Below are 24878 nucleotides of genomic sequence, written 5' to 3' on the forward strand. Positions count from 1 at the left end.
GGCAGCGACTGGGGAACGACCTCCGTGGTGTATGTTATGTAAAGACCTCCGTGGTGTATGTTATGTAAAGTTATAAGCCTAATGCTGTTAAAATGTCCTGCATTAAAACATATCCAGTGTGTCCCTGAGGTCTCTGTGGGTAAATTTTCTAGATCCCCAGAGCACAGACAGTGCCACAGCATTCAGAAGTAGAGAATGAGAGAGATAAAAGGACAGGAATGTAAACAAACTCAAACAAGATGTACAAGCAACCTAGTGTAAAGTAGAGATATATAGCCCTTCCAATCGAAACCCAGCCCATCTTTTCAAAAAAGCCAACCTGCTTCGAACTACCTCATGTACTTAATATTTAATTACAAGAAAATGTCCTCATAGATTATGGCATTAGGCCATATGTCCTCAATTGACTGCTCTTCTTTCAATGGGCTATACTGTCTTAAGACCATATGTTACATCTAATTTTTACAACCCAAAGTTTTTTGGAGATTTTGTCTAATGCAAATTTGTTTGGGAAGACAACACCAAGGTCACCCGGGGGTCATGATTTTTGATGGGTTCTTCAACATTCAAATTGACATGTCTGCTACCTTTCACATTATAGTTTAAGACAGGGACTTGCCGTCCATATAAGCAAAGCAGTGCTTGCCTAACAGAAGGGTGAAAAGAAAAATTACACTAAAATGTAAATATAATTGTTAATATAAACTACTGTTTTAATTCAAATTTATCATCTTTCATCTCAGTTGAGCAGCACAGACAGTTATTCATTTATTCACTTTGGCGCCACCCTCAGGTATAAGCACTTTGTCATGCTGTCTTTGATTTAAAGCATTGTTTACTGCCATTTCATTCAAATTGAATCACTCCCGCTACTACCAATGGCCAAGGTAAGCATGCTTACCGAAATGAGTAAGCCAATCAGAAGCTCCTTCCTTCAGTCACGCTATCTAATAGGCTAGATTTTAGTTTTGTGTCAACAAGTTCACGTAACGAATGCGTTATTAAGTGCTAAAACTGATATCTGCCGTGTAAGCATCAACATCCTATGTGGATTTGGCAAAGTTAATTTTAATTAAAAATCGAGAAAGAGAGGCTGTTGAAACTTCAACAAGCGGGCGACTTTTACAACAAAGTGACGGAGATGTTCATTCACAAGGAGAGATGCATGGATTTTGTGTTTAAGTAAAAGTTAATATATTTATAAAAAATCTGTGTTATTGATACTAGGTCATAGATACCAGATAATTTTTTCTAGTTAGTCTGAGGCTATGAAGTATTGGTGTGGCAGTCATATCACCCTGTAGCTCAAGACTGGTTGCCTACTGAAGCTAAGCAGGGCTGAGCCTGGTCACCTGTATGGGAGACCTGGGAAAACTAAGGTTGCTGCTGGAAGAGGTATTAGGGAGTCCAGCAGGGGATGCTCACCCTGCGGACTGTGTAGGTCCTAATGCCCCAGTATAGTGATGGGGCTGCTATACTGTAAAAAGGCACTTCGGATGAGATGTTAAACTGAGGTCCTGATTCTCTGTGCTCATTAAAAATCCCTGGTGTCCTGGCCAAATTCCTGCCATTGGCCCTCATCAATCATGGCTTCCTAATAATCCCATCCATTAATTGGCTCTATCACTCCACTCTCTCCTCTCCACCAATAGCTGGTGTGTGGTGAGTGTACTGGCTCATCCAGGTGGATGCTGCACACTGGTGGTGGTTGAGGAGAGTCTGAAATATATAAATATTTGAACTTCACTGTGTAAAGTGCTTTGAGTGAAGTGTCAGAAAAGCACTATATAAATGTAACATTCATTCATGTCCTTCTTGTGTTATGTCTGTTTTATAGTTCTAACGGGGCACAGTGTCTGTTGAAAAAAAATATATATTAAGGAATGTAGACTGCTGTGTCTACATTACATTTGCCTTGTGCATTCAGGTTAATATTGTTGTCTTTGGTGGTCGGATTAGTTCATTGCTGCTGTCCATTCCAGTGTTTCTGAACTGTGGGAAGAGTGACGTGTGAGGCCTATGATGAAACTAGTAACTGGCAGTATTTTATTTTTCTTTTTGTTGTATGCCAAAACAAGCTCTTATGGCACTATGGTTCATTGTATGAGTTAATGGACATAAACATGCTCGGCTCAGTATATGACAATCTTTCATTTGTGTGATATGAGCAATATTATTGTCCTGAATTTAAAACAATTTGGTCATGAAGTTTGCCACTGTAACATAATTGTTTCCATTGACTGGTGGGTTGTAAGGCAATAATTGATGTCTATAACATTTCCACGACATTACACTCACCTGTATAATGTGTTTTGGGCACAACTTTTAATAATGTGTATTAAAAATCTTTGATGCTTGCCCAATCTCAAAGCCCACGGCACATTCCTGGTTTAGGATTGTCGGTAGTGAAGGGCTTGGGACTGTATGCGTTCTTGTGACACCATCAACCAGTCAGCTCTGTTATGATGACCATTTCCTGCATTTCCTGGAGCTCCAGAGTGATTAGGACATGTGTCAATGTGTGAGACCCTCTATGTCTCCACAATCTCAGATTTTGGAGAATATTTGAAATAATGTAGTTATGGGCTATACCATTAGTATATTGTAGCTGTGGGTGGCGGTGTTCCGAGGATCCTATTTCAAACATAACACATCGGAATATGATGAAGTTGCTATTTTCATTAGTGTATGAGTCCCTCTTTGCCACCACGATCTCAGATTTTGGAGAATATTTGAAATAATGTAGTTATGGGTTATGCTGATAGTCAGCATATACTGTACCTGTAGGTGGCGGTGTTCTGAGAATAATTTTTCAAACATAACACATCAGAACAAGATGTCTTTACAAATTTCGTTAGTGTTGGAGTACTTTATGCCACCACGATCTCAGATTTTTTAGAATATTTGAAATGTTGTTATGGGCTATGCCGATAGGCTGCATATATTGTACCTGTGGGTGATGGTGTTCTGAGGACCCTATGTCAAACATAACACATCAGAATATGATGAAATTTCTATTTTTGTTAGTGTGTGAGTCCCTCTATGCCACCATGATCTCAGATTTTTGAGAATATTTGAAATAATGTAGTTATGGGTTATGCTGATAGGCGGCATATATTGTACCTGTGGGTGGCAGTGTTCCGAGGAACACATTTAAAAGATAACACATCAGAATATGATGAAATTGCTATTTTCATTAGTGTATGAGTCCCTCTATGCCACCACAATCTCAGATATGTGAGAATATTTGAAATATTTAAAATTTCGTTAGTCTAATATTTTCTCTATCCCACCACACTCTTATTTTTGAGAATATATTTTACTGTTATGTGCTTTGGATATGCGTGATACTTTACCTTTGTTATATTATGTTCTTGAATCATATTTATAATGATGCAGCAAAAGATGATATAATCTTTAATTTAGTTAGTCTATTATTTTCTCTATCCCACCATGCTTTCAGATTGTCAAGAATATTATTATCCTTAATGTTAGAACGTATGCAATTTGGCGCTAGGTGTATACTGTAATTATTATGTTGTATTGCTCTGCAGCTGATATCTTACGATTCGAGAGTTATACAATACAAGATACATTTACTATATGTGCTTCTCAAATTGGCGCTTTAGACATACAGTCTACTGCACCAATATGTCTGTGTAAGCGCAGCGTAGTTCTAGCGGGAAGACTGGCAGCTGTACATCATCGCACCATTAGTTAGGTAACTCCTAGCCAATCACATGTAAGCCATTGCTTTATAAGTCTGCTCACAAACTATCACATTGCTGTTTCAGTGTGCTAACACGGCAACCTCCACCACTCCACCACCCCCAGTTGAGTCCCGTCCCGCATGGGGGTAGGCTCCTTGCCCCTGCCTCCTATCTCTGGCAGGATATGACAGTTCGGAGTACAACTTCTTCGGACCGCCAGAAGGGTCTTACGCCAAAGAGAGACATTACATTTCTGTTTTATATTCATCAAATAAATGTCATCTTAATTTCACTCAAGTCTGCGAGTCTTCCTGATAGAAATTATGTTCTTGGGTTCATTACTAATGAAAACCACAAGCAAGTGTAATGTTACTATTATCTAGTTTTATCTACTTCCCTACGTCACAGCAGGGCATCATATTTACTACAGTCTTTAAATTTAAAATAATACAATTTTCTATAATATAAAGAATAGCACGGAAGGTCAGAATTACATACTGTTATCACACATGCCACGTTAGAAGATTTGTGTGTCAACAGTGTTTTTAAATACCTGCCGACCACAGCCTCAGATTTTCAGTGCAACTGTACCTTTAAAAAAATACAACCAATGAAAATGAGTGGGAGGCCCTATATGCCACCCACCATTTTTTAAGGTGGAATGGTTATTTCGGCAAATAAGGAGCTGGATTCAGCCTCATGTGATTTGGCTCAAAAATGTCTGTGCCCAGAACGGAATGCTTAAGAGCAAAGATTGTATACTTGCGGGCCGGGCAACATCCAGTCCTAGTTATGTGGAAGTATTTTTGTGTCCATAGTTATCTGCCCCTGCCCTGCAAACCTGATGTGGGGAAAACAGCTCCCTTGTGTCTTGGCGATTGTGTCTGTTTAGGTTATGTAACCACTGATAAAGAATAGAATATGATTCTGTTTTGTAAACAGGATAGTGGAACTGCAGATTAGAACAGCCAAAAGGACAAGAGTAGTTTATAAGGCCTTGCTCCTGTGCATTTTGGATCTCACAGTTTCTGTCCTCAGCACCCCTGAGTGAAAGTTATCAGAGCACAGCCTTTAGGTCTTACTCTCTCAGCAGGGGAACATTGCGTAAGCTGCTCAACACCTTCTCATTAGGGACAAGAAACAAATTGTTGTTTAGTCCTCTGGTTCAGCATGCCGTGCTTCTATATGGGATTCCTAATAGTTTGCAGAAATCGCTGGGATGAGGGTTTATTATCTGCTCGCGATTGAGGGATTTTAGATAAAAGGGATTTTAGATCAAATTGAGGGATTGAGGGATTTTAGATAAAATGACAATCAGATTTGGAAAGTAATAAACAGACCGCTGTCAGACTTCTGTGAGAAAATTCTGATTTAAGGTGAATCAGGTGTTATAAAAGTATGGACTTTCTCAGAGAGGATATCACATGAACCAGCATATAAATATATAGAGATCCACTGATTGTCATTACAATACAGTTATCAAAATACTAGTGGTTGACTGATATAGACTTTTCAGTGGCAGATGCAGATAACTAGAGAGTGTGGTGGTCGATGGCCAATATAATGCAGATGTAGATGTGGTATAGAATATTACAATGTAATGTTACTATATTATTTCATGTGTACAGAATGCGCTGAAATTAAAAAAAAATTACACAGTATTTCTACCTGGTCGCAGAGAAATACGTTTACTGTTACAAGGTCTCAGAGAAACATTTTTGCAAACTGATTTTTACATGGTTCATTGTATTTACTGTGGCAGTTTCCTGGTGAAATCCAGTAATAAGTTGACACGTGATCCGAAGGTTTCAAAAAAGCACCACAAAATGATGATGGTTGCTTGAGCAATTGCATTTTTCATGTCAAATTTGCTTTTTTGACACTAAAGGTTAGGTTTAGGTTTAAGGTTTAGGGTAGAGAGATTTAAAACTAATAGCGCATTAGCCTTAAAAATCTGTTTGGGAGATTTTAGATTGGACAATTCACCTCAGAACTACTGCAATACTTGGATGGAGCCACATAACATCATTTTGAAAAACAAAATAAAAATAAAATGTTCCCACAGTCATATTTTTCATGGGATCAGGCTCCATTTATTTGTAATTTACTAAAAATACTTGAAAACGGGACCTGGGTAGTTCAGCGAGTAATGACGCTGACTACCACCCCTGGAGTCGCGAGTTTGAATCCAGGGCATGCTGAGTGACTCCAGCCAGGTCTCCTAAGCAACCAAATTGGCCCGGTTGCTAGGGAGGGTAGAGTCACATGGGGTAACCTCCTTGTGGTCGCTATAATGTGGTTCTCGCTCTCGGTGGGGCGCGTGGTGAGATGTGTGTGGATGCCACGGAGAATAGCATGAAGCTTTCACACACGCTACGTCTCTGCGGTAACGCGCTCAACAAGCTATGTGATAAGATGCGTGGATTGATGGTCTCGGACGCGGAGGCAACTGAGATTCGTCCTCTGCCACCCGGATTGAGGCAAGTCACTACGCCATCATGAGCACTTAGAGCGCATTGGGAATTGGGCATTCTAAATTGGGGAGAAAAGACCCGAGTGTGTAATAATGTTTGGTGAAACACTCATGTACTTATGGGTTAAACAATGATTTAAATGAAATCTGCCAGAAATACAGGCAGATAAGTCTCATCTTCAAATCAAGCAGGGTCACAATTTAACTTAATGGCATAGGCTTATAATACTTAAAGAACATAATTATAATGAGTAAAGGACTGGGCCTGGACTACCTGGCAATTTTCCATGGGATGCCAGGGGAGTCATTTATGTTCATGATTCATGAGTTAAGTGATAACTGATTGGACAATTCTGTAATATTCATCAGGAAATTGCTACCTGATCAAAGAAACTATAACTCAACACTTAAACCTAACCCTAACAAATGAGGTGGAGCTTTCCTAATTAATATTACCGAGTTTTCCCTTGCCATTCTATGTTTCGGAAATCCGCCACACACTGTATTTCCTACAGACACATATTTAAAATTGCGTAGAAAGAGACTAGTTGACTTCAGGCTGACAGTGTCGACTACATTAGTTAGAGTCAACTTATCTGCAAGCCCTGGTACAGATGCAATGTATATTTTTTTTTTTATAAGATTATATTCTGTCTATCACTATTAAATGCATTAGAAAATTTAAAGTACATTTCACACATGTATGGGGATACACACCTGTGTTTTATGATTGTCAGAATGAAAGCAGGGCTGAAAATGTCTGGGCCCAATTTCAGATCTTGGATAGAGAATGAGTGGGGAACATTCCTTATCTCTCTCTCGTTGTCTTCACTGGAATCTGTGAGTTGGACTTATCTCAAAAGGCAAGCATTGAACTTCCCTGTATTTTAGATTGTGTACACATCTTCTGAAATTTACTAGAGCAACATGGTCTGTATGCAAGTATATTGTGTGTGACACTGATCTAATTTATGGGGTTAAAAGGAATCAAATCTACTCAAATTCTCTCAAGTGCCCGTTCACTCATGTGCCATCTGCAGTGAAAGCCATTCACACATTTGCCCAAAGTAAGATATGCCTCTATCATCATTCTTTTGTCTTTATTCTGCACATTAACACTTTTATACACTCATCTTTGCAATAATATCAGTGTCATCATAAATTGCAATAACAGAGTGTAATCGGCACATATTATGGCTACGTGTTAGCGCTTAAGTGTCATGAAGTCACAATGTACACAAGACAAATTAAAAATTTTCTACAGTATATATACTGCATTACTTTAAACCATCATCGAGTGATTAAAACAACTTTTTTCACTGACATCATATGAATTCTACTCATAGAATGAGGCATAAAGTCATTGATAACACATTTTAATGTCACATTAGTTAAGGTTTTACTGAGCATCCTCATATTTAACTACTCCTTTAAACACCTCCCACAGCTGTGTGTCGGGTGTCTGAATGTTTGGGAACAGTATACTGTTGCTCGGCTGTTTAGAACTTCTTTTTACCCCTGAACAAAGAATGAAGAAGAACTTCTCCGGAAAGCCTTTACTGAGAAGGTTTCAGATTCTCTCTGATGAGAGCCGGTAAGGTTTGGTCTAAGATGACCTCATCATTTGTGGATAAGATCACACTCATGTCGTAATAATAACCCTCATCCTAGATTTGATGGCCTTTATTAGACCTTAGCTATGTTAGAGTGCTATGCATTCATCCACCCATGTGTTTAGGAGTAAAAGAAGTTCCTGATGTTTAGTTGATACAAAATCCTCACCATTCTGTGGATTCAATTTCATATTGTGTCATCAGTTCTGTGCTAGTTCCATCCTCAATGTGATAGAAAATATTTTCAAGAGCCTCCTGCATGTGTGTGTATCTCCTGACAGTGGCCTCCTTTCTTGCGTGTGTTTAGCTATGTATTTGGCTATGTTTGTGTGCGTGTGTTTTCCTCTCTGTGTTTGGCCCGCCTGATAGGATGAGCTAATACTTATGTTGAGAGAACAGCAAGATCCTCTGATTTCAGCACTTTGGTTGCCTGAGTTAACCTATCTACAACACCTCCCTCTGAATCTATACCACCTCCCACTGAATCTACACCTCCCATTGAGTCTACGCCCTCTCCCCCCATAACTAAGCCTCCTCCCCCTCACTCTAAACCCAACTTCAACTGCATCTAAGCCACATTCCTCTGAATCAAACCCACCTCCCTCTGAATCTTAACCAACTACCCCTGAATCTAAACCACCTCCCTCTGAATCAAACCCACCTCCCTCTGAAAGTAAACCAGCTAATCAGCTAATCATGTGGCAGCAGTGCATTGCATAAAATCATGCATATATGCATCAGGAGCTGCAGTTAATGTTCACATCAACCATCAGAATGGGGAAAAAATGTGATCTCAGTGATTTGGAGTGTGGCATGATTGTTAGTGCCAGATGGGCTGTTTTTTTGTTTGTTTTTTTTCTCTCTCCCCTTTTCTCCTCAATTTGGAATGCCCAATTCCCAATGCGCTCTAATTTCTCATGGTGGTGTAGTGACTCGCCTCAATCTGGGTGATGAAGGTCTCTGTGTCTGAGACCGTCAATCCGTGCATCTTATCACATAGCTTGTTTAGCGGGTTACCGCAGAGACGTAGTCAATACTCGCTGAGCTACCCAGGCCCCTAGATGGGTTGGTTTGAGTATTTCTGTAACTGCTGATCTCATGGGATTTTCACGCACAACAGTCTCTAGAATTTACACAGAATGGTGCCAAAAACAAAAAACGTCCAGTGAGCTGCAGTTCTACGGATGGAAATGCCTTGAAGATGAGAGAGGTCAACAAAGAATGGCCAGACTGGTTCGAACTGACAAAGTCTACGGTAACTCAGATAACCGCTCTGTACAATTGTGGTGAGAAGAATATCACCTCAGAATGCTATTCTGAGATGCGGGTTGGCACTGTTTTGGCAGCACGAGGGGGAATCTACACAATATTAGGCAGGTGGTTTTAATGTTGTGGCTTATCGGTGTCAAGTCATTTTTACACACATCGTTTCAAATCAGCTTTACAGGATATCATGCATTAACAAAAAAATTAATCGGTAATATCTATAAAGTCTTCATGAGTTCAATGAGTGATCATTGTGTAGTTTGATTAAATATGATTGTATATTGATTATAAAAAATTTAATAATTAAATAATAATTGTATTTAGAACCCCTGTGAGCAAGCTAAAGGCAACTGCGGCAAGGAACACAAAACTCCATAAGATGTTGTTTAATTTTAGAAAAATAACCTTGGGAGGAACCAGGCTCACTGTGGGGGCCAGTTCCCCTCTGGCTAAACAACATGAATATAATGCCGATTTAAGTTATTTGTGTGCAGTGCAAGTCATGGTTTAAAATGTGTAAGACCTATATCTATTAAATGATAGTCTATGTATTCCATTTCAAGAGTGTAGTCCATCAAAAGACAAAGGTGATGCAGAGATAATGAGTTGCATTGCAGTTCAACTGGCAGGTCATTTCGGTGAGGTTTGGTGGGGTCCATCCTAAGTCCAAGGTTCAGGCAGTGGCATATGAAGTATCTGATGTCTTACAGTTGGAGTTGGCATCAATTCATCCTCTAAAGTCAAAAGACTGAAGTGATGTCTGACTAGCACCAGCTGTAGTTTGTCGTCATCACTCAGCAGTGTATAGTGTAAAACGAAAAACATTATTGTGACAAATATTAAACAAAAAATGTGGGAACAATACTTCCAGCATAATTCATGTAATGGAAAATTGCGATCCTTATTAAAACATTTTACAATATTTACAGTAGTTTGAATATGCTGCCTAACGATGCTCGCTCATAACGTCTGTGCATATGTATAAAAGTACTCACAAATGATCATTCTCTCTAATGAAATGTGAATTAATAAATGAAAATAACTAACTATTCGTTGCAGGAAAGTGTTTATCAAGCTTAACTTGCCCTTAGCACCTCAAACTGGATGGTCATGACTTTGGGAGAAAGAGCTATGAGGCATTTAGCTCTGGCCTGTTGAAATTCTATGGTTATAGCGCCCCTTAGCGGTTTAGAGCTGCTAATGACTAATTCACGTGGTGATCGTGGCAGTACTAAGCCTATTCTGGTTGACTAACAACTGTAGGTGAACAAAATTTTGGCCAATTAATTGTAAGTTTGATGGGTAGAGCCTAGGTGACTAGTTAATCCAGAGTATTTCTTTACAGGCTCTTAAATAACCTTATAGATCACCCCCATTATGAATGAAGCTGCGCAAGTCATGAGCTTATAGCGTTAACAGCTTCATTTATTTTTATGGGAGCGATCCAGTATTCCCGGTCTTGACGCTGGGGAAATAATTGTGATTATCTATACTAAAATACACTTTCGTCGCATCTCTCACGTAGACGGGCTTAGTATCAACAACACGGATATGTTTCTTCAGGTGAACACTTGATGTTTGATGTTCTTTGAGGAAAGTTGTTGACTCTGAGTCAACTTAATTAATTGGTACTTTATGAATCTACTGTAGTTATGTTTATATGCTCATAAAATAGCAGCCTAATATATATAGCCCAATATTTGTAGCCCAAGGAATTTCATAAACACACAAACATTTTCAAACATTACACACACACACACACACACACACACACACACATTTATATATATATATATATATATATAATTTTTATAGTGAGCATTTTTTATATTAAGTACTCTTAATTTCATAATATAATACAGGGGCATAGATCCCCAACCCGAATCAGCTTTATTGCCAGGTATGCTTACACATACAAGGAATTTGTCTTGGTGACAGGAGCTTCCAGTGCACAACAATACAATACAGCAACAAGACAAATGTATTTATTAATAAATAAATAGAAATAGAATAAGAATAAAAATTGGATAGAAAATAAAGTATATATATAGAATCAATAATAAAACAATATATATATATATATATATATATACAGGTGCATCTCAATAAATTAGAATGTCGTGGAAAAGTTCATTTATTTCAGTAATTCAACTCAAATTGTGAAACTCGTGTATTAAATAAATTCAATGCACACAGACTGAAGTAGTTTAAGTCTTTGGTTCTTTTAATTGTGATGATTTTGGCTCACATTTAACAAAAACCCACCAATTCACTATCTCAAAAGATTAGAATACATCATAAGACCAATAAAAAAAACATTTTTAGTGAATTGTTGGCCTTCTGGAAAGTATGTTCATTTACTGTATATGTACTCAATACTTGGTAGGGGCTCCTTTTGCTTTAATTACTGCCTCAATTTGGCATGGCATGGAGGTGATCAGTTTGTGGCACTGCTGAGGTGGTATGGAAGCCCAGGTTTCTTTGACAGTGGCCTTCAGCTCACCTGCATTTTTTGGTCTCTTGTTTCTCATTTTCCTCTTGACAATACCCCATAGATTCTCTATGGGGTTCAGGTCTGGTGAGTTTGCTGGCCAGTCAAGCACACCAACACCATGGTCATTTAACCAACTTTTGGTGCTTTTGGCAGTGTGGGCAGGTGCCAAATCCTGCTGGAAAATGAAATCAGCATCTTTAAAAAGCTGGTCAGCAGAAGGAAGCATGAAGTGCTCCAACATTTCTTGGTAAATGGGTGCAGTGACTTTGGTTTTCAAAAAACACAATGGACCAACACCAGCAGATGACATTGCACCCCAAATCATCACAGACTGTGGAAACTTAACACTGGACTTCAAGCAACTTGGGCTATGAGCTTCTTCACCCTTCCTCCAGACTCTAGGACCTTGGTTTCCAAATGAAATACAAAACTTGCTCTCATCTGAAAAGAGGACTTTGGACCACTGGGCAACAGTCCAGTTCTTCTTCTCCTTAGCCCAGGTAAGACGTTGTCTGTGGTTCAGGAGTGGCTTAACAAGAGGAATACGACAACTGTAGCCAAATTCCTTGACACGTCTGTGTGTGGTGGCTCTTGATGCCTTGACCCCAGCCTCAGTCCATTCCTTGTGAAGTTCACCCAAATTCTTGAATCGATTTTGCTTGACAATCCTCATAAGGCTGCGGTTCTCTCAGTTGGTTGTGCATCTTTTTCTTCCACACTTTTTCCTTCCACTCAACTTTCTGTTAACATGCTTGGATACAGCACTCTGTGAATAGCCAGCTTCTTTGGCAATGAATGTTTGTGGCTTACCCTCCTTGTGAAGGGTGTCAATGATTGTCTTCTGGACAACTGTCAGATCAGCAGTCTTCCCCATGATTGTGTAGCCTAGTGAACCAAACTGAGAGACCATTTTGAAGGCTCAGGAAACCTTTGCAGGTGTTTTGAGTTGATTAGCTGATTGGCATGTCACCATATTCTAATTTTTTGAGATAGTGAATTGGTGGGCTTTTGTTAAATGTGAGCCAAAATCATCACAATTAAAAGAACCAAAGACTTAAACTACTTCAGTCTGTGTGCACTGAATTTATTTAATACACAAGTTTCACAGTTTGAGTTGAATTACTGAAATAAATGAACTTTTCCACGACATTCTAATTTATTGAGATGCACCTGTATATATATATATACACACTACCGAAACACTTGACTGAAATATTGATCTGAAGGCGTATGCTTAAATGTTTGAAATTAGTTTTGTAGACAAAAATATAATTGTGCAACCATGTTAATTTATTTCATTATAAAACTAAAATGTAATAAAATCAGAAGTTTTTGAAATTGATGACTTGGACCAAATAATAAAGAAAAGCAGCCAATAAGTGCCCAACATAGATGGGAACTCCCTCAATACTGTTTAAAAAGCATCTCAGGGTGATACCTCAAGAAGTTGGTTGAGAAAATGCCAAGAGTACATGTCTGCAAATTCTAGATGCTAAAATATAACACAGTTTTGATTTATTTTGGATTTTTTTAGTCACAACATAATTCCCATTGTTCCATTTATGTTATTCCATAGTTTTGATGACTTTACTATTATTCTAAAATGTGAAAATATATACATATATATATAAAATAAAGAATGAGTAAGTGTTTCAAAACTTTTGACCGGTAGTGTATATATATATATATATATATACATACACACACACACACACACACACACACACATATATATATATATATATATATATATATATATATATATATATATATATATATATATATGCATAGTGCAAATACAAATCTGTTATATACAGTGCAAAGAATGTAATGGCAGAAGAGGTAGGATGTGATTTTTCTAGCCTTTTTCCTCACTCTGGAAGTGTACAGTTCTTGAAGGCAGGGCAGGGGGCATCCAAAAATCCTCTCAGCAATCCGAACTGTCCTTTGTAGTCTTCTGATGTCTGATTTCGTAGCTGAACCAAACCAGACAGTTATTGAAGTGCAGAGGACAGACTCAGTGACTGCTGAGTAGAACTGCATCAGCAGTGCCTGTGACAGGTTGAACTTCCTCAACTGGTGAAGGAAGTACAACCTCTGCTGGGCCTTTTTCACAAGGGAGTCAAAGTGGGTCTCCCACTTCAGGTCCTGTAAGATGGTAGTGCCCAGGAACCTGAATGACTCCACTGCTGCCACAGTGCTGTTTAGAATGGTGAGGGGGTCAATGTTGGGGTGTTCCTCCTAAAGTCCACAATCATCTCCACTGTTTTGAGCGTGTTCAGCTCCAGGTTGTTTTGACTGCACCAGACAGCCAGCTGTTCAACCTCCCTTCTGTATGCAGTCTCATCGTCATCTTGGATGAGGCCGATGACAGTGGTGTCATCTGCAAACTTCAGGAGCTTGACCGAGGGGTCCTTGGTGGTGCAGTCATTTGTATACAGGGAGAAGAGTAGTGGGGAGAGCACACATCCCTGGGGGGCACCAGTGCTGATTGTACAGGTGCTGGAAGTGAATTTCCTTTGTCTCACTAGCTGCTGCCTGTCCGTCAGAAAGATGTGATCCGTGCTGTCCAGAATGGCTTCACTCAGCCAGGTTGAAGCACAAGGCAGCAGAGGTTGAATAGTCCTTGTTTTTACAGGTGAGGAGATGTAGTTCGTCCATTTTGTTAGGAAGAGAGCGGAGATTCGCTAGATGAATACTCGGCAGTGCTGTTCGGAAGCCGCGCCGATGGAGTTTAACTAGTGCGCCAGCTCTTCTCCCTCACCTGCGTCTCTTGAACAGCACAGCTGCGCCTCCAGTGAGAAGTCATAAAGATTTTTTCTCCCTTTTTAGCTTTTTGTGGTGAAATAATGCATATCACTAATTAGCATTTGCGTGAAGGCGTCTCAACGCCGTTATTACAGGACAAACTATTATTTTTTCCTGTTATAACTGTTTTCATGACAAGCATATATCTCTGTTAAGCTATTCAAACGATTTTGACAGATTCGCACTAATGAGTGACTCTCAGGTGAGATTGAGAGTGTGCACTCTTGACTGACAGACCACGCATGTGCGCACATACTGTTTCTATGAATGTGCCCACTCACGTACCGCCACTCTCATTGAACATCAGCTGTGCTCATATTCTTCATTACATCCTTTTGCAGTTTATTTCCCTTTCTAGCTGTGCTTCAGCCATTCAGAGAGCTACTGTAAACCCTCTGATAAAGGAACACCTCAATTTAATTCATGCGCATTTGATAGGCTATTGATAAATATATTTTTTATGATGAAATCATAACGTAGGCCGCAAAAGATGTCTCAAGGGGCATGCCGTGTGTTGAGTAGCGCTGCTAGCGCATGCAACGCTACGTAAAGAGACTTTGTCCAAAAAGAATGATTGTTAGCATTTATGGATTATTGTGATTGGACAGCTAATAATTAATAAATAACATCAGAGAAATGCAGCCTGTGACTTACGGTCTTTTACGCAGACCTAGAGATATTAACACGATTCCACAATAAAGGTCACTGTTGCCCCAAACATTGCAATTGTACAGTTCTATCCTTCTAATTGGTAATTTCTACAGAAAAGATCTTGCGACCCAGCAGACAATGATCTGTGACCCAGTGGTTGAGTAACCCTGATTTAAATGATCACACTGCATTGTTTTATTTTCAGTTTTTGCAAATATCTTATTTGTTTTGTTTTGGCTAGACTCTAAAAGTAAGCGCTTGTCATTTTGCCTTAACAGTTAAAAAATGCCGCTACCGGAAGTTCTTCAGGACCAGACATGCGCAGTAGCGTTCTAATTCCTTTGTTGTTGTGTATGTCCTTGAAATGGTGTATAACAGCAGCTTTTGGAAGTGAAATAAAAACAATCACTGACACCTCATGGGGATTTGCTGTATCTTAATGTTTCATCATTGACAATATTTAACAGTCCTTAAATTTCTATCCTTACTCTCTGTCTCCCTGCACCAAATCTTAAATTATTCTGATTATTATTGGGATTTTGGTTGCAAAATAAATGGCATCTGGGATTTTATTCATATTGATATATTCATATTCTATGTCTGTGCCCATCATAGTAAGGAAGGAATAAGAATTTTTTTTTAACGTTCTATAAATCTATTTTAAAAACTATCATCCGATAAAATGGTTATCATCCTTTCCCACCACCTTATTGATCGATATCGGCAAAATCCATGGGTCGACCTTTAAAAAAAATTATGTGACTTGGAGAAGACATTTGGTTAGTTCAGAGGCAATATAGCTATGTTTAATTTAATTTCCATATAAATGCTTGTTATTGGCATAACATCATGTTGTGGGTCAAGTGTCAGTAGCAGCCCCGTATGCACAGTCATATGTTCTTTTTCTTGGCCTCTCTTCCCATTTTTACCTCATACATCTACATACTTAAACTCAACTTGAATACACACCCACTCCCCCTTTCTCCAGCCCAGTCTGTGACATAGCGTTAAGACGTTAAGCCACTTAGGAAACTCAACTCTAATCAATTAAAAAAACAAGCTCTGCTTTCTGAATGGGGGCGAATGACTTGTTGTTGGTGGATATCACTACATTCGCCACTGAGGGCAGGCTTTACTCCTACCTTTTCTGTAACACTATGTGCTCATTCACAATTTTGACACTGATGTTTTGCTAGCATGGCAAGTTTACAGAGAAACAAATCAGCTGTATGTTTAGGACATTTTAGAGAGGATATTGCACATTGGGAAGTTTCTAAATTTACATGAGATTATAAGAAAACAGCAATGTTCCATTCAAATATATTGCTGGACATATTGTTCTAACAGTAACTGGTCTCACTATTTTATATCAGAATACACAAGACATCATGTATATAACAATTCATATTTATATTTGTTTGGCTAATTTTAAGTTATATAGTGCATGGTGCGTTTTTGCTACTCGACTTTTTGATACCTGCTGTTCTTAAAGCCGTTCCTCGTAGTGTCTTACCTCATATAATGTGAAGGGTTTGAAGTAGACTGACCTGTCATGATTAGCCGGAGATGTGTTGTGCCTGCTGACTCCACTGTTCTTAAGTACAGTCAAGTGGTTGACAAGGGGCATTTTGCCTCTTCTCCTTCCCTCTTAATACCTCAAGTTTGTAAGTTACTTGTATTGGAGGCTGAAACAGCTGGCCTAACTTTGGCAGGTGTCTGCTTTCACATTGTACTGAGCTCACTAGATTGGAGAAATGGATACTGGAAGACAGACCATTGAGTTATGATGAGAATGGATTGTATGGAAAATGTAGAATGTGCTGGAAAAGATGATGGGTTGTGGAGGGCTGGTTGGCTGGTGCTCCTCTGTGGGGATTGATGGTATGGATGCTCTATGGGAACTGCTTTAAGCGGGTGACAGCACAACTGTGTACCCTGCTGGAGGGTTCTGACTCTTTCCAAAGCCTCTGACTGTTAGTAGAACTTTCTAAGGTTTCCATGACCTGATTTCTTCTGTTATATATGCAAGTGTAGATACAGTATGTGATGCTTGTGATGTATTATAATAGTTATAGAATGTGCTGAATGTTGTTTGCTGTCATTTAATTTTGATTAGCTGCTTTCATATTGTTGCTTGTTGTTTCTGCTAATATGATGTTAATGACTCATACAATCTGTTATGCTCTCGTGTTTTTGTTGTGTCTGCGTCTTTTCATCATTATGATCTCTACAGAGACTTTACAATTTCGTTGTTAGGAAACTAATAGATCAGATACTCTATAAGCAGATGCTCTCTAAAGGGCATTTATTTAGGTACATAATGGAGATAATGGCTGAGTGACACATTAGTTCCAGGTGCATAGGGGACAGAATTTAAGATGTAATTGAATAATTATCATAGCTTTTTGATTAACCTCACAAAAATATTTTCCTCTTTAGACTGTAATTGATTGCAGAACTGTAAAGAAAAAATAACTCAACAAATTATCTTTACTCTTTACTGGTTTTAAGTGTACTCTCCAGCTATTTTTATTGTATGCAGTCTTCTCATTTTGTGTATACTGTATATTGTATATTATTAGGTGTATATTGTGTTGTGTAACAAGATGTGTAAATTGTGTTATGTGTATATCAGATGTTTATTGTAATTTTCATACTGCTATGTTGCATGGAACTGCACCCAAGACTTTCACCCACTGTTGCACTTGTGCATATGGTTGAGTGACAATAAAGCGATTTGTTTTGATTTGATAAGGGGATAGTTACCCAAAATTCTGTCATTATTTGCTCACCCTTATGTGTGACTTTTATGACTTACTTTTTTTTTTTTTTTTTTTTTTAGAATGGAACACAAAAAGAGATGTTAGGCATAATTTTAGCCTCAGTCACCATTCACTTTCATTACATCTTTTTTCCATACAATAAAAAAAAAATTGTTCGAGGCTGTCTTTCTGCTTAATATTTCCTTTTGTGTTCCACAGAAGAAAAACATGGCGGTTTAGAAATAAAAAGTTGAGTAAATGAAGGTAGAATTTTCATTTCATTAGAACTTTTATCATCTATCCTTTTATAAACAACAAAATAATGCCAAAATTCTCTTTCTCCTCTTAGGCCCCGGCTATAGAGGACTCTGGGAATGAGGCAGGCTGTCTGGAAGATGGGGAATCTCAGCAGGAAGAGTGTGGAGAGCAACAGGACCACCAGGAATGGTGCGAGTCCATTCCTGAAGCAGCACAGGACACAGCAGAGGAATATTTTGACACACACTCATGGCATAGTGACAATTTCTTGGACCTCAGCCATGAAACTGAGGACTGCTGTAGGACATCGCTCAGCTCTGAGACCAAATCTTGCTCTGGGGGTTGTCTGGACTCACATTCTCCCTTTGTCCATCTTTCTACTTCTGTCAAAAAGAGAGGCCACTCTGAATCAGCGAGGCATCACACTGTCTTTGGCAGTCTCCATAGGACAGTGTATGGAGAGCAATCACAAACTGGAAGTAAGGAGATAAGGCAAGTAGGAGTTGATGGTACTGGATTGTATGATGCTAAGGATGTTCCTGAGTGTGAGGAGGCTTTCATTAATTTGCCAGCAGGACCTGGACTTGATTCTTCCTCACAGAATGATCTATCCAATAAAGCAACACCCTTTTCGGCATCAGGGGACTATGTAGAATCACAAAAACTCTCTAAACTAAATACTGAAGAAACATTATTGACATCAACCAACAGTGATGAAGCTAAGTCTCAGCTTGTTGACACTCGTGATGGAAAATCTCAATGCGATAAAATTGGAAAAAATATGACAGACACTCAGCCAACACATAAAGAGCCACATATACAAATTATGACCCCAATTGAGAACAAATTACATTGTATTGATAATGATACAAATAAAACTGAAATAAAGTTGTTTCCCAATGCCACAGTTATAACAAATTCAGACAGTGAACATGAGTTAAACACTCAACAGTATAATACGAGTTTAATTGTATCACGGCTTTCTTCTATTGATGCCACTATATCGGAATCAATTTTTAAGCCTAATAAAGAACAAGGGGAGTCAACAGAGCACAGCCAATCACAGTCTTTTGTAGAACACAGTCAATCACAGGCCTCAATAGAACATATCCAGTTAAAGGCTTTAGTAGAATACAGTCAATCACTGTGCTCAATAGAACAGAGCCAATCACATGCCTCAGTAGGAAACAGTCCATCATTGTGCTCAATAGAACACAGTCAATCACAGGCCTCAATAGAACACAGCCATTCACAGGCTTCTGTTGAACATAGCCAATTACAGGCTTCAGTAGAACACAGTCAATCATTGTGCTCAATAGAACAGATTCAAACACAGGCTTTAGTAGAACACAGTCAATTATTGTGCTCAATAGAACACAGCCAATCACAGGCTTCAGTAGAACACAGTCCATCACTGTGCTCAATAGAACACAGTCAATCACAGGCCTCAATAGAACACAGCCAATCACAAGCCTCAGTAGAACACAGCCAATCACAGGCTTCAGTAGAACACAGTCAATCACTGTGCTCAAAAGAACACAGCCATTCAGAGGCCTCAGAAGAAAACAGTCAGTCAATGTGCTCAACAAAACACAGTCAATTACAGGCCTCAGAAAGACACAGTCAGTCACTTTGCTTAATAGAACACAGCCAATCACTTTCTGAGCTAAACGCTGAAGACACATTATTTACATCAATGGACAGTGATAAGGCTAATTCTCAGCCTGTTGACACTCCTGATGGAAAATCTCAATGCGATAAAATTAGAAAAAATATGACAGACACCCAACCAACACATAAAGAGCTGCATATACAAATTATGACCCCAAATGAGAAAGTGTTAAAGTGTATTGATAATGATACAAATAAAACTAAAATGCAATTGATTTCCAATGCCATAGTTATGGAAAATTCAGACAGCGAACATGAATTAAACACTCAACAGCATAAGATAAGTTTAATTGTTTCAAAGCTTTCCTCTATAGACGCGGCTGTATCTGAATCATTTGAGAAGCCTATTGAAGAGACAGAGGAGTCACTAGAGCACAACAAATCACAGGCCTCATTTGAACACAGTCAATCACAGGCCTCAGTAGAACACAGCCAATTACAGGCTTCACAAGATAACAGTCAATCAATGTGCTTAACAGAACACAGCCAATCACAGGCCTCAGAAGAACTTAGTCAATCGCTGTGCTCAATAGACCACAGCCAATCACAGGCCTCAGAAGAAAACAGTCAATCAATGTGCTCAACAAAACACAGTCAATCACAGGCCTCAGAAGATTACAGTCAATCATTGTGCTCAATAGAACACAACCAATCACAGGCCTCACTGAAACTCAGTGAATTACAGGCTTCAGTAGGACACAGTCAGCCACTTTGCTCAATAGAACACAGCCAATCACAGGCCACAGAAGAACACAGTAAAGCACTGTGTTCAATAGAACACAGCCAATCACTGGCCTCAGAAGAACACAGTCAATCACTGTCCTCAATAGAACAAAGCCAATCACAGCCCTCAGAAGAACACAGTCAATCACTGCGCTTAACAGAACATAGCCAATCACATGCCTCAGAATATTGTCCATCACTGTGCTCAATAGAACACAGCCAATCCCAGGCTTCAGAAGAAAACAGTCAGTCAGTATGCTCAACAAAACAGAGTCAAACACAGGCCTCAGAAGAAGATAGTCAATCACTGTGTTCAATAGACCACAGCCAATCACAGGCCTCAGAAGAATACAATCAGTCGCAGGCCTCAGAAGAAAATAGTCAATCACTGTGCTCAATACAACACAGTCAATCACAGACCTCAGTAGAAGACAGCAAGTCACGAGCCTCAATAGTACACAACCAATCACAGGCCTCAGTAGAACACATAGAGGCAATTTCCATGAACTCTCATTGGCATGTTGTAACTGAGTCAGACTCTGTTTTCATGTCACACTCACTGAGTAGCAACATTTATGAAAATGAACAATTAAAAAAGGACTACAAGGACGTTTACACTGCCTGTGACGTCAACCAATCCTTAGAAACATCTGAAAAGCTGTCATCAATGCACAGGGACAAAGAACTCGATCTGGCCATAGAAAAGAATGACAGTCTGATTTTCGAAAAGGAGGGCTTGAATGAAACCACAGCTGTTCTTACTGAGTATTATGCACCTGGTAGAGGTTCCTCAAATGTGCCTTATTCAATTTTTACTGGAGTGTCGGATTTAGTGCATCCATGTGTAATCAATGACCAAACATCAGTACAGTCAGACTGCACTTATTTCAGCCACCAAAATGGCTCAATATTACAAATTGATACTGAAAAAGATGAATACTTAATGAGCAGATATCACATAGACAATCATGTTTTGCAAAACAGTGAGCAAACATGTTTAGAAGACTATGAGTCTGAGGCAGATTTTTGCAATACCCATCAGTGCCACCCTAATAGAAAAATTCCTTGCAACAAACAGGGTGAATTCATCAAAGCACAAGCTTGTGTTAGCACTAAAAGTGCCGATAATGAAGATGACACTGATGATGTTTTAGAAGAAACAAATAACAACATGCAACGTCATATTGTTATAGAGTGTTCAAAAGAATGTATGATAGTTCCCTCGGTTGAGCAGTCAGTAATTTACTCTGATAATTTGGGATGCATGGAATATACCAAGCACAAGTCAATGAGAGTTTCAGCAGTTGATGGGTGTCCAAGTAGTCCTGTAGACAGTCCTGTCAAGTCTCTGGACGGTCTGTCTGAGATTTTGTCTGACAAATCTCCAGTCAACCCCACAGACATTTGCTTGGAGCTCAGTAACGACCTTCATATGAATTGTAAACAAGTAGAACATTGCATTGTAGATGTTATGTCTGACACATATGAAGAGTTTACAGAAACCTCTAAACAGTTTCATCAACCCGGCAACTTGTTTAATAAACAAACAATGCAAAATAAATCGATCAAGTTTGAAACGTTTGAGCCTGCCAGTATATCAAAGCTTAATATTGATATTTTGTCTAATGCACAGTCAAATCAGTCCACAAACACACAATCCCCCTTTGATTATTCCCAGCTGAACATTAGAAATGAGGCTTTGGGTACAACAGGAGAATACAACTCAGACACAAATAACAACATTAAGACCATTACTTTAGAAGAGAGTGCCTCAGGTCTACAACACTCTTCACCTAGTTCTTTGATAAAATACAATACGTTTACTAACAATACTAGATTTTTAGTCTCAGAAGGGGTTGATCACTTTAAAGAGAATGCCCCTCCTCTTTTAAACAGCTCAGCTACCCCCTTAAAAGCACCTGAAATAAAGACTGCAATGGACTGTAAAGATAATGTTGCAAAACCACCTGACCTTAGCACATGTATCAGCCACAAAGATGTTACACAAAAGCAGCTCTGTGATTGCTGTGGTGGGAAGGAGTGCCAGTGCTTGTCTGCAGTGGAGGGAGAACAGACAGCCGGATCATTTCAGTTTAAGGACACAGACAGCATCAGGCAGAGTAGCACTGCAGTGTTACAAACCTCGAGTCCCTTGCACACAGATGACCAACATAACACACATGGAATTTTTCATGCAGACTCTGCAAACTGTGAATTTTCACATGTTTTCCATTTGCATGCACACATCCAGGAGGCAAGTATGTTACCATTGAGCAGTTCTACGCTCAAGGTCAATGACACTCATACATCAGAAAACACAGAAAGAAGGCTTGAAACTTCTTTCAAAACAAGCTCTCCTGAAAGAACTGGCTCATTATGTGAACCGTCTGATTGCAGCAATTCTCTTTGTACACAGTCTTTGCAGCTTTCAAAGAACTCTGCGACAGAGAGCACATTTGTTGAAGGCTGTCCCATGTTTCCCATCACTAATTTAGAGGCCATTTTGGAGTCTGACAGTTCAATGGAGAGCTCATTCGTGATGGAAAATGGATTGGAGGAACAACAGAGAGGAAGTCCATTATCAGAAGGTGGATTCAATGAGGAATGGAGCTCCTGTGATGACATTACAAACCGCACCGTTCCTCACAGTCCATTTGAAAGCAACATTTCTGCCATACGTACAAATGCAAGGGAGATGAATGCCAGTGTGGCCACTGTTCAAGAAGTAATTACTGTTATGAATCAACCAGATGCTGAAGAGACATTGACACCTCAGTTAAATGGGGTTGATAACTGTGATGGCCATAGTTTGTCCAGTATTGTGTCACAAGATCTCGATTCCAGTACCAACAGCGAGGAGACGGAGGACAGCAGTCAATCACCCTCTAGCCTCCTCGGTTTTGCGAGAGTTAAGAGAAACCAGTCAGGGAAGGGCTCTATGTTTTCTGTTTTCTCTAGAATGCCCTCGTTTCGCAAAACTAAACGAGAACACAAGGGCAATAACAAGGTAGATCCAGAAGTCAAGGACTTTACTGAGGAAGGAGAGGGGCAGGAGGAAGTGACATATACTAAGACACCCATATGTAACAAGGAACACCCTTCTCTCTACAAGAGCCTGATGTCTCAGAGTACAGATCATCTTACAGACATTATGAAGGATGATGACCACTCCAATGATGATATTTTTGAACAGGCCGATGCCCTGAATTTGCGGATCAGAGAGAAATACACACAATCCCAAAATTCTTATTACTCCAGTAATGTCCAACATCAGCATAAAGATGTTGACGCACTGAATTTTACAGCTTCCTCAATGACAGAGGGATTACAGCAAAGGAAAAGCAAGAGTACTGATAACATAAATTTACGCATGAAGCTTGCAATGGCTCATAGGTCTCTGTCAAGCCTGTTTGAGTCCAGATATCCTGAGAAGGAAAACCAGGAGCAGATCCTGCACTCCGAGAAAGAGGAAGGGAAAACCAAGCAGCCCTTGAAGAAGATGAAACGTTCTAAGGAAGCAGAAATTTACAAAAGAACACTATCTATTCCTGGGACAATTTGTGACAAGTCCACACACCAGAGCCAAAGTGTCTGTGCCTACTGTGCTCCTCAGAGCAGGTCTAGGCTTCACAGCTCACCTGGTTCCCAACTATGCTTGAGGAACATGTGCCATTCTGACCCAATGAGCTTGAAAACTGCTCCTCGGGACCAGTTAGGAGATACACTGGAGAAAAAGTGTCTGGAAGGAGGCGAGCTACTTAGTGCAGCTTCCTCTGACTCTGACCAGGCGTCGGTAGAAAGCTTTGAGGCTGTTCGCAATGTGGATGATAGTTCACAGTCTTCTGTACACCCCACCGTTCTTGCTCTTGCAAATCAGATGTCACCCTCCTTGGGGAGGTCTCTGAGCTGTTTCGAAGCCTCTGATACTCCGACGAGGCCCATGAGCCCCAAACCCAACAGTCCAGGGTTGTGGGGACAGAGGAGGAGCTTCCGTTATTCCTCGCGATCTGTGGCATCTTCTCTCTGCTCGCTCAGCCAGGTAATGAGCGTTGAGGGTCTCTCTGACCCGCCTCAAAGGCCGAAGTCTCTGAAACCAAGGACAGCACAACTTACCACAGCCCACTCCTTTGATTCTGAATACTTACTAGAGGACAGCAGTTCAGACAGCCAGTCTCAGACCAGCCTGATATCAGGATCGCAGATCAACAAACCAGAGGTAAGTGAATAGCTGACATTAAATACTTTTGTAAAGTTGACATCAGTGTTTGGTAACTTTATTTTTAAAAGTAACTTGTTAAAATATTGCGTTACTTTTTAAATAAGTAACTTAATTAAAAAGTTATTTTTATGGAAAGTAAATCGTTACGTTACTTTTGCGTTATTTTTGTGTTACTTTTTCTCACAGCCAATTTCTCTTCTGCTATGCTATGCATTCCATACAAATAAGCC

The 24878-nt window shown here is 39.5% G+C and overlaps 1 protein-coding gene across 5 annotated transcripts in view; it reads left to right on the top strand.

Moving 5' to 3' along the window:
* Positions 1-24878, top strand: part of LOC127441883 (rho guanine nucleotide exchange factor 4-like) — a 142005-nt gene that overhangs the window by 62249 nt on the left and 54878 nt on the right. For all 5 annotated transcript variants that reach the window (XM_051699417.1, XM_051699421.1, XM_051699418.1 and 2 more), the window contains one exon: positions 18127-24645. In XM_051699417.1, the coding sequence (XP_051555377.1) occupies positions 18127-24645 (6519 nt within the window). The remainder of the gene's footprint in view (positions 1-18126; positions 24646-24878) is intronic.

This window comes from Myxocyprinus asiaticus, chromosome 6, assembly GCF_019703515.2.
Source record: "Myxocyprinus asiaticus isolate MX2 ecotype Aquarium Trade chromosome 6, UBuf_Myxa_2, whole genome shotgun sequence".
NCBI lineage: Eukaryota > Metazoa > Chordata > Actinopteri > Cypriniformes > Catostomidae > Myxocyprinus > Myxocyprinus asiaticus.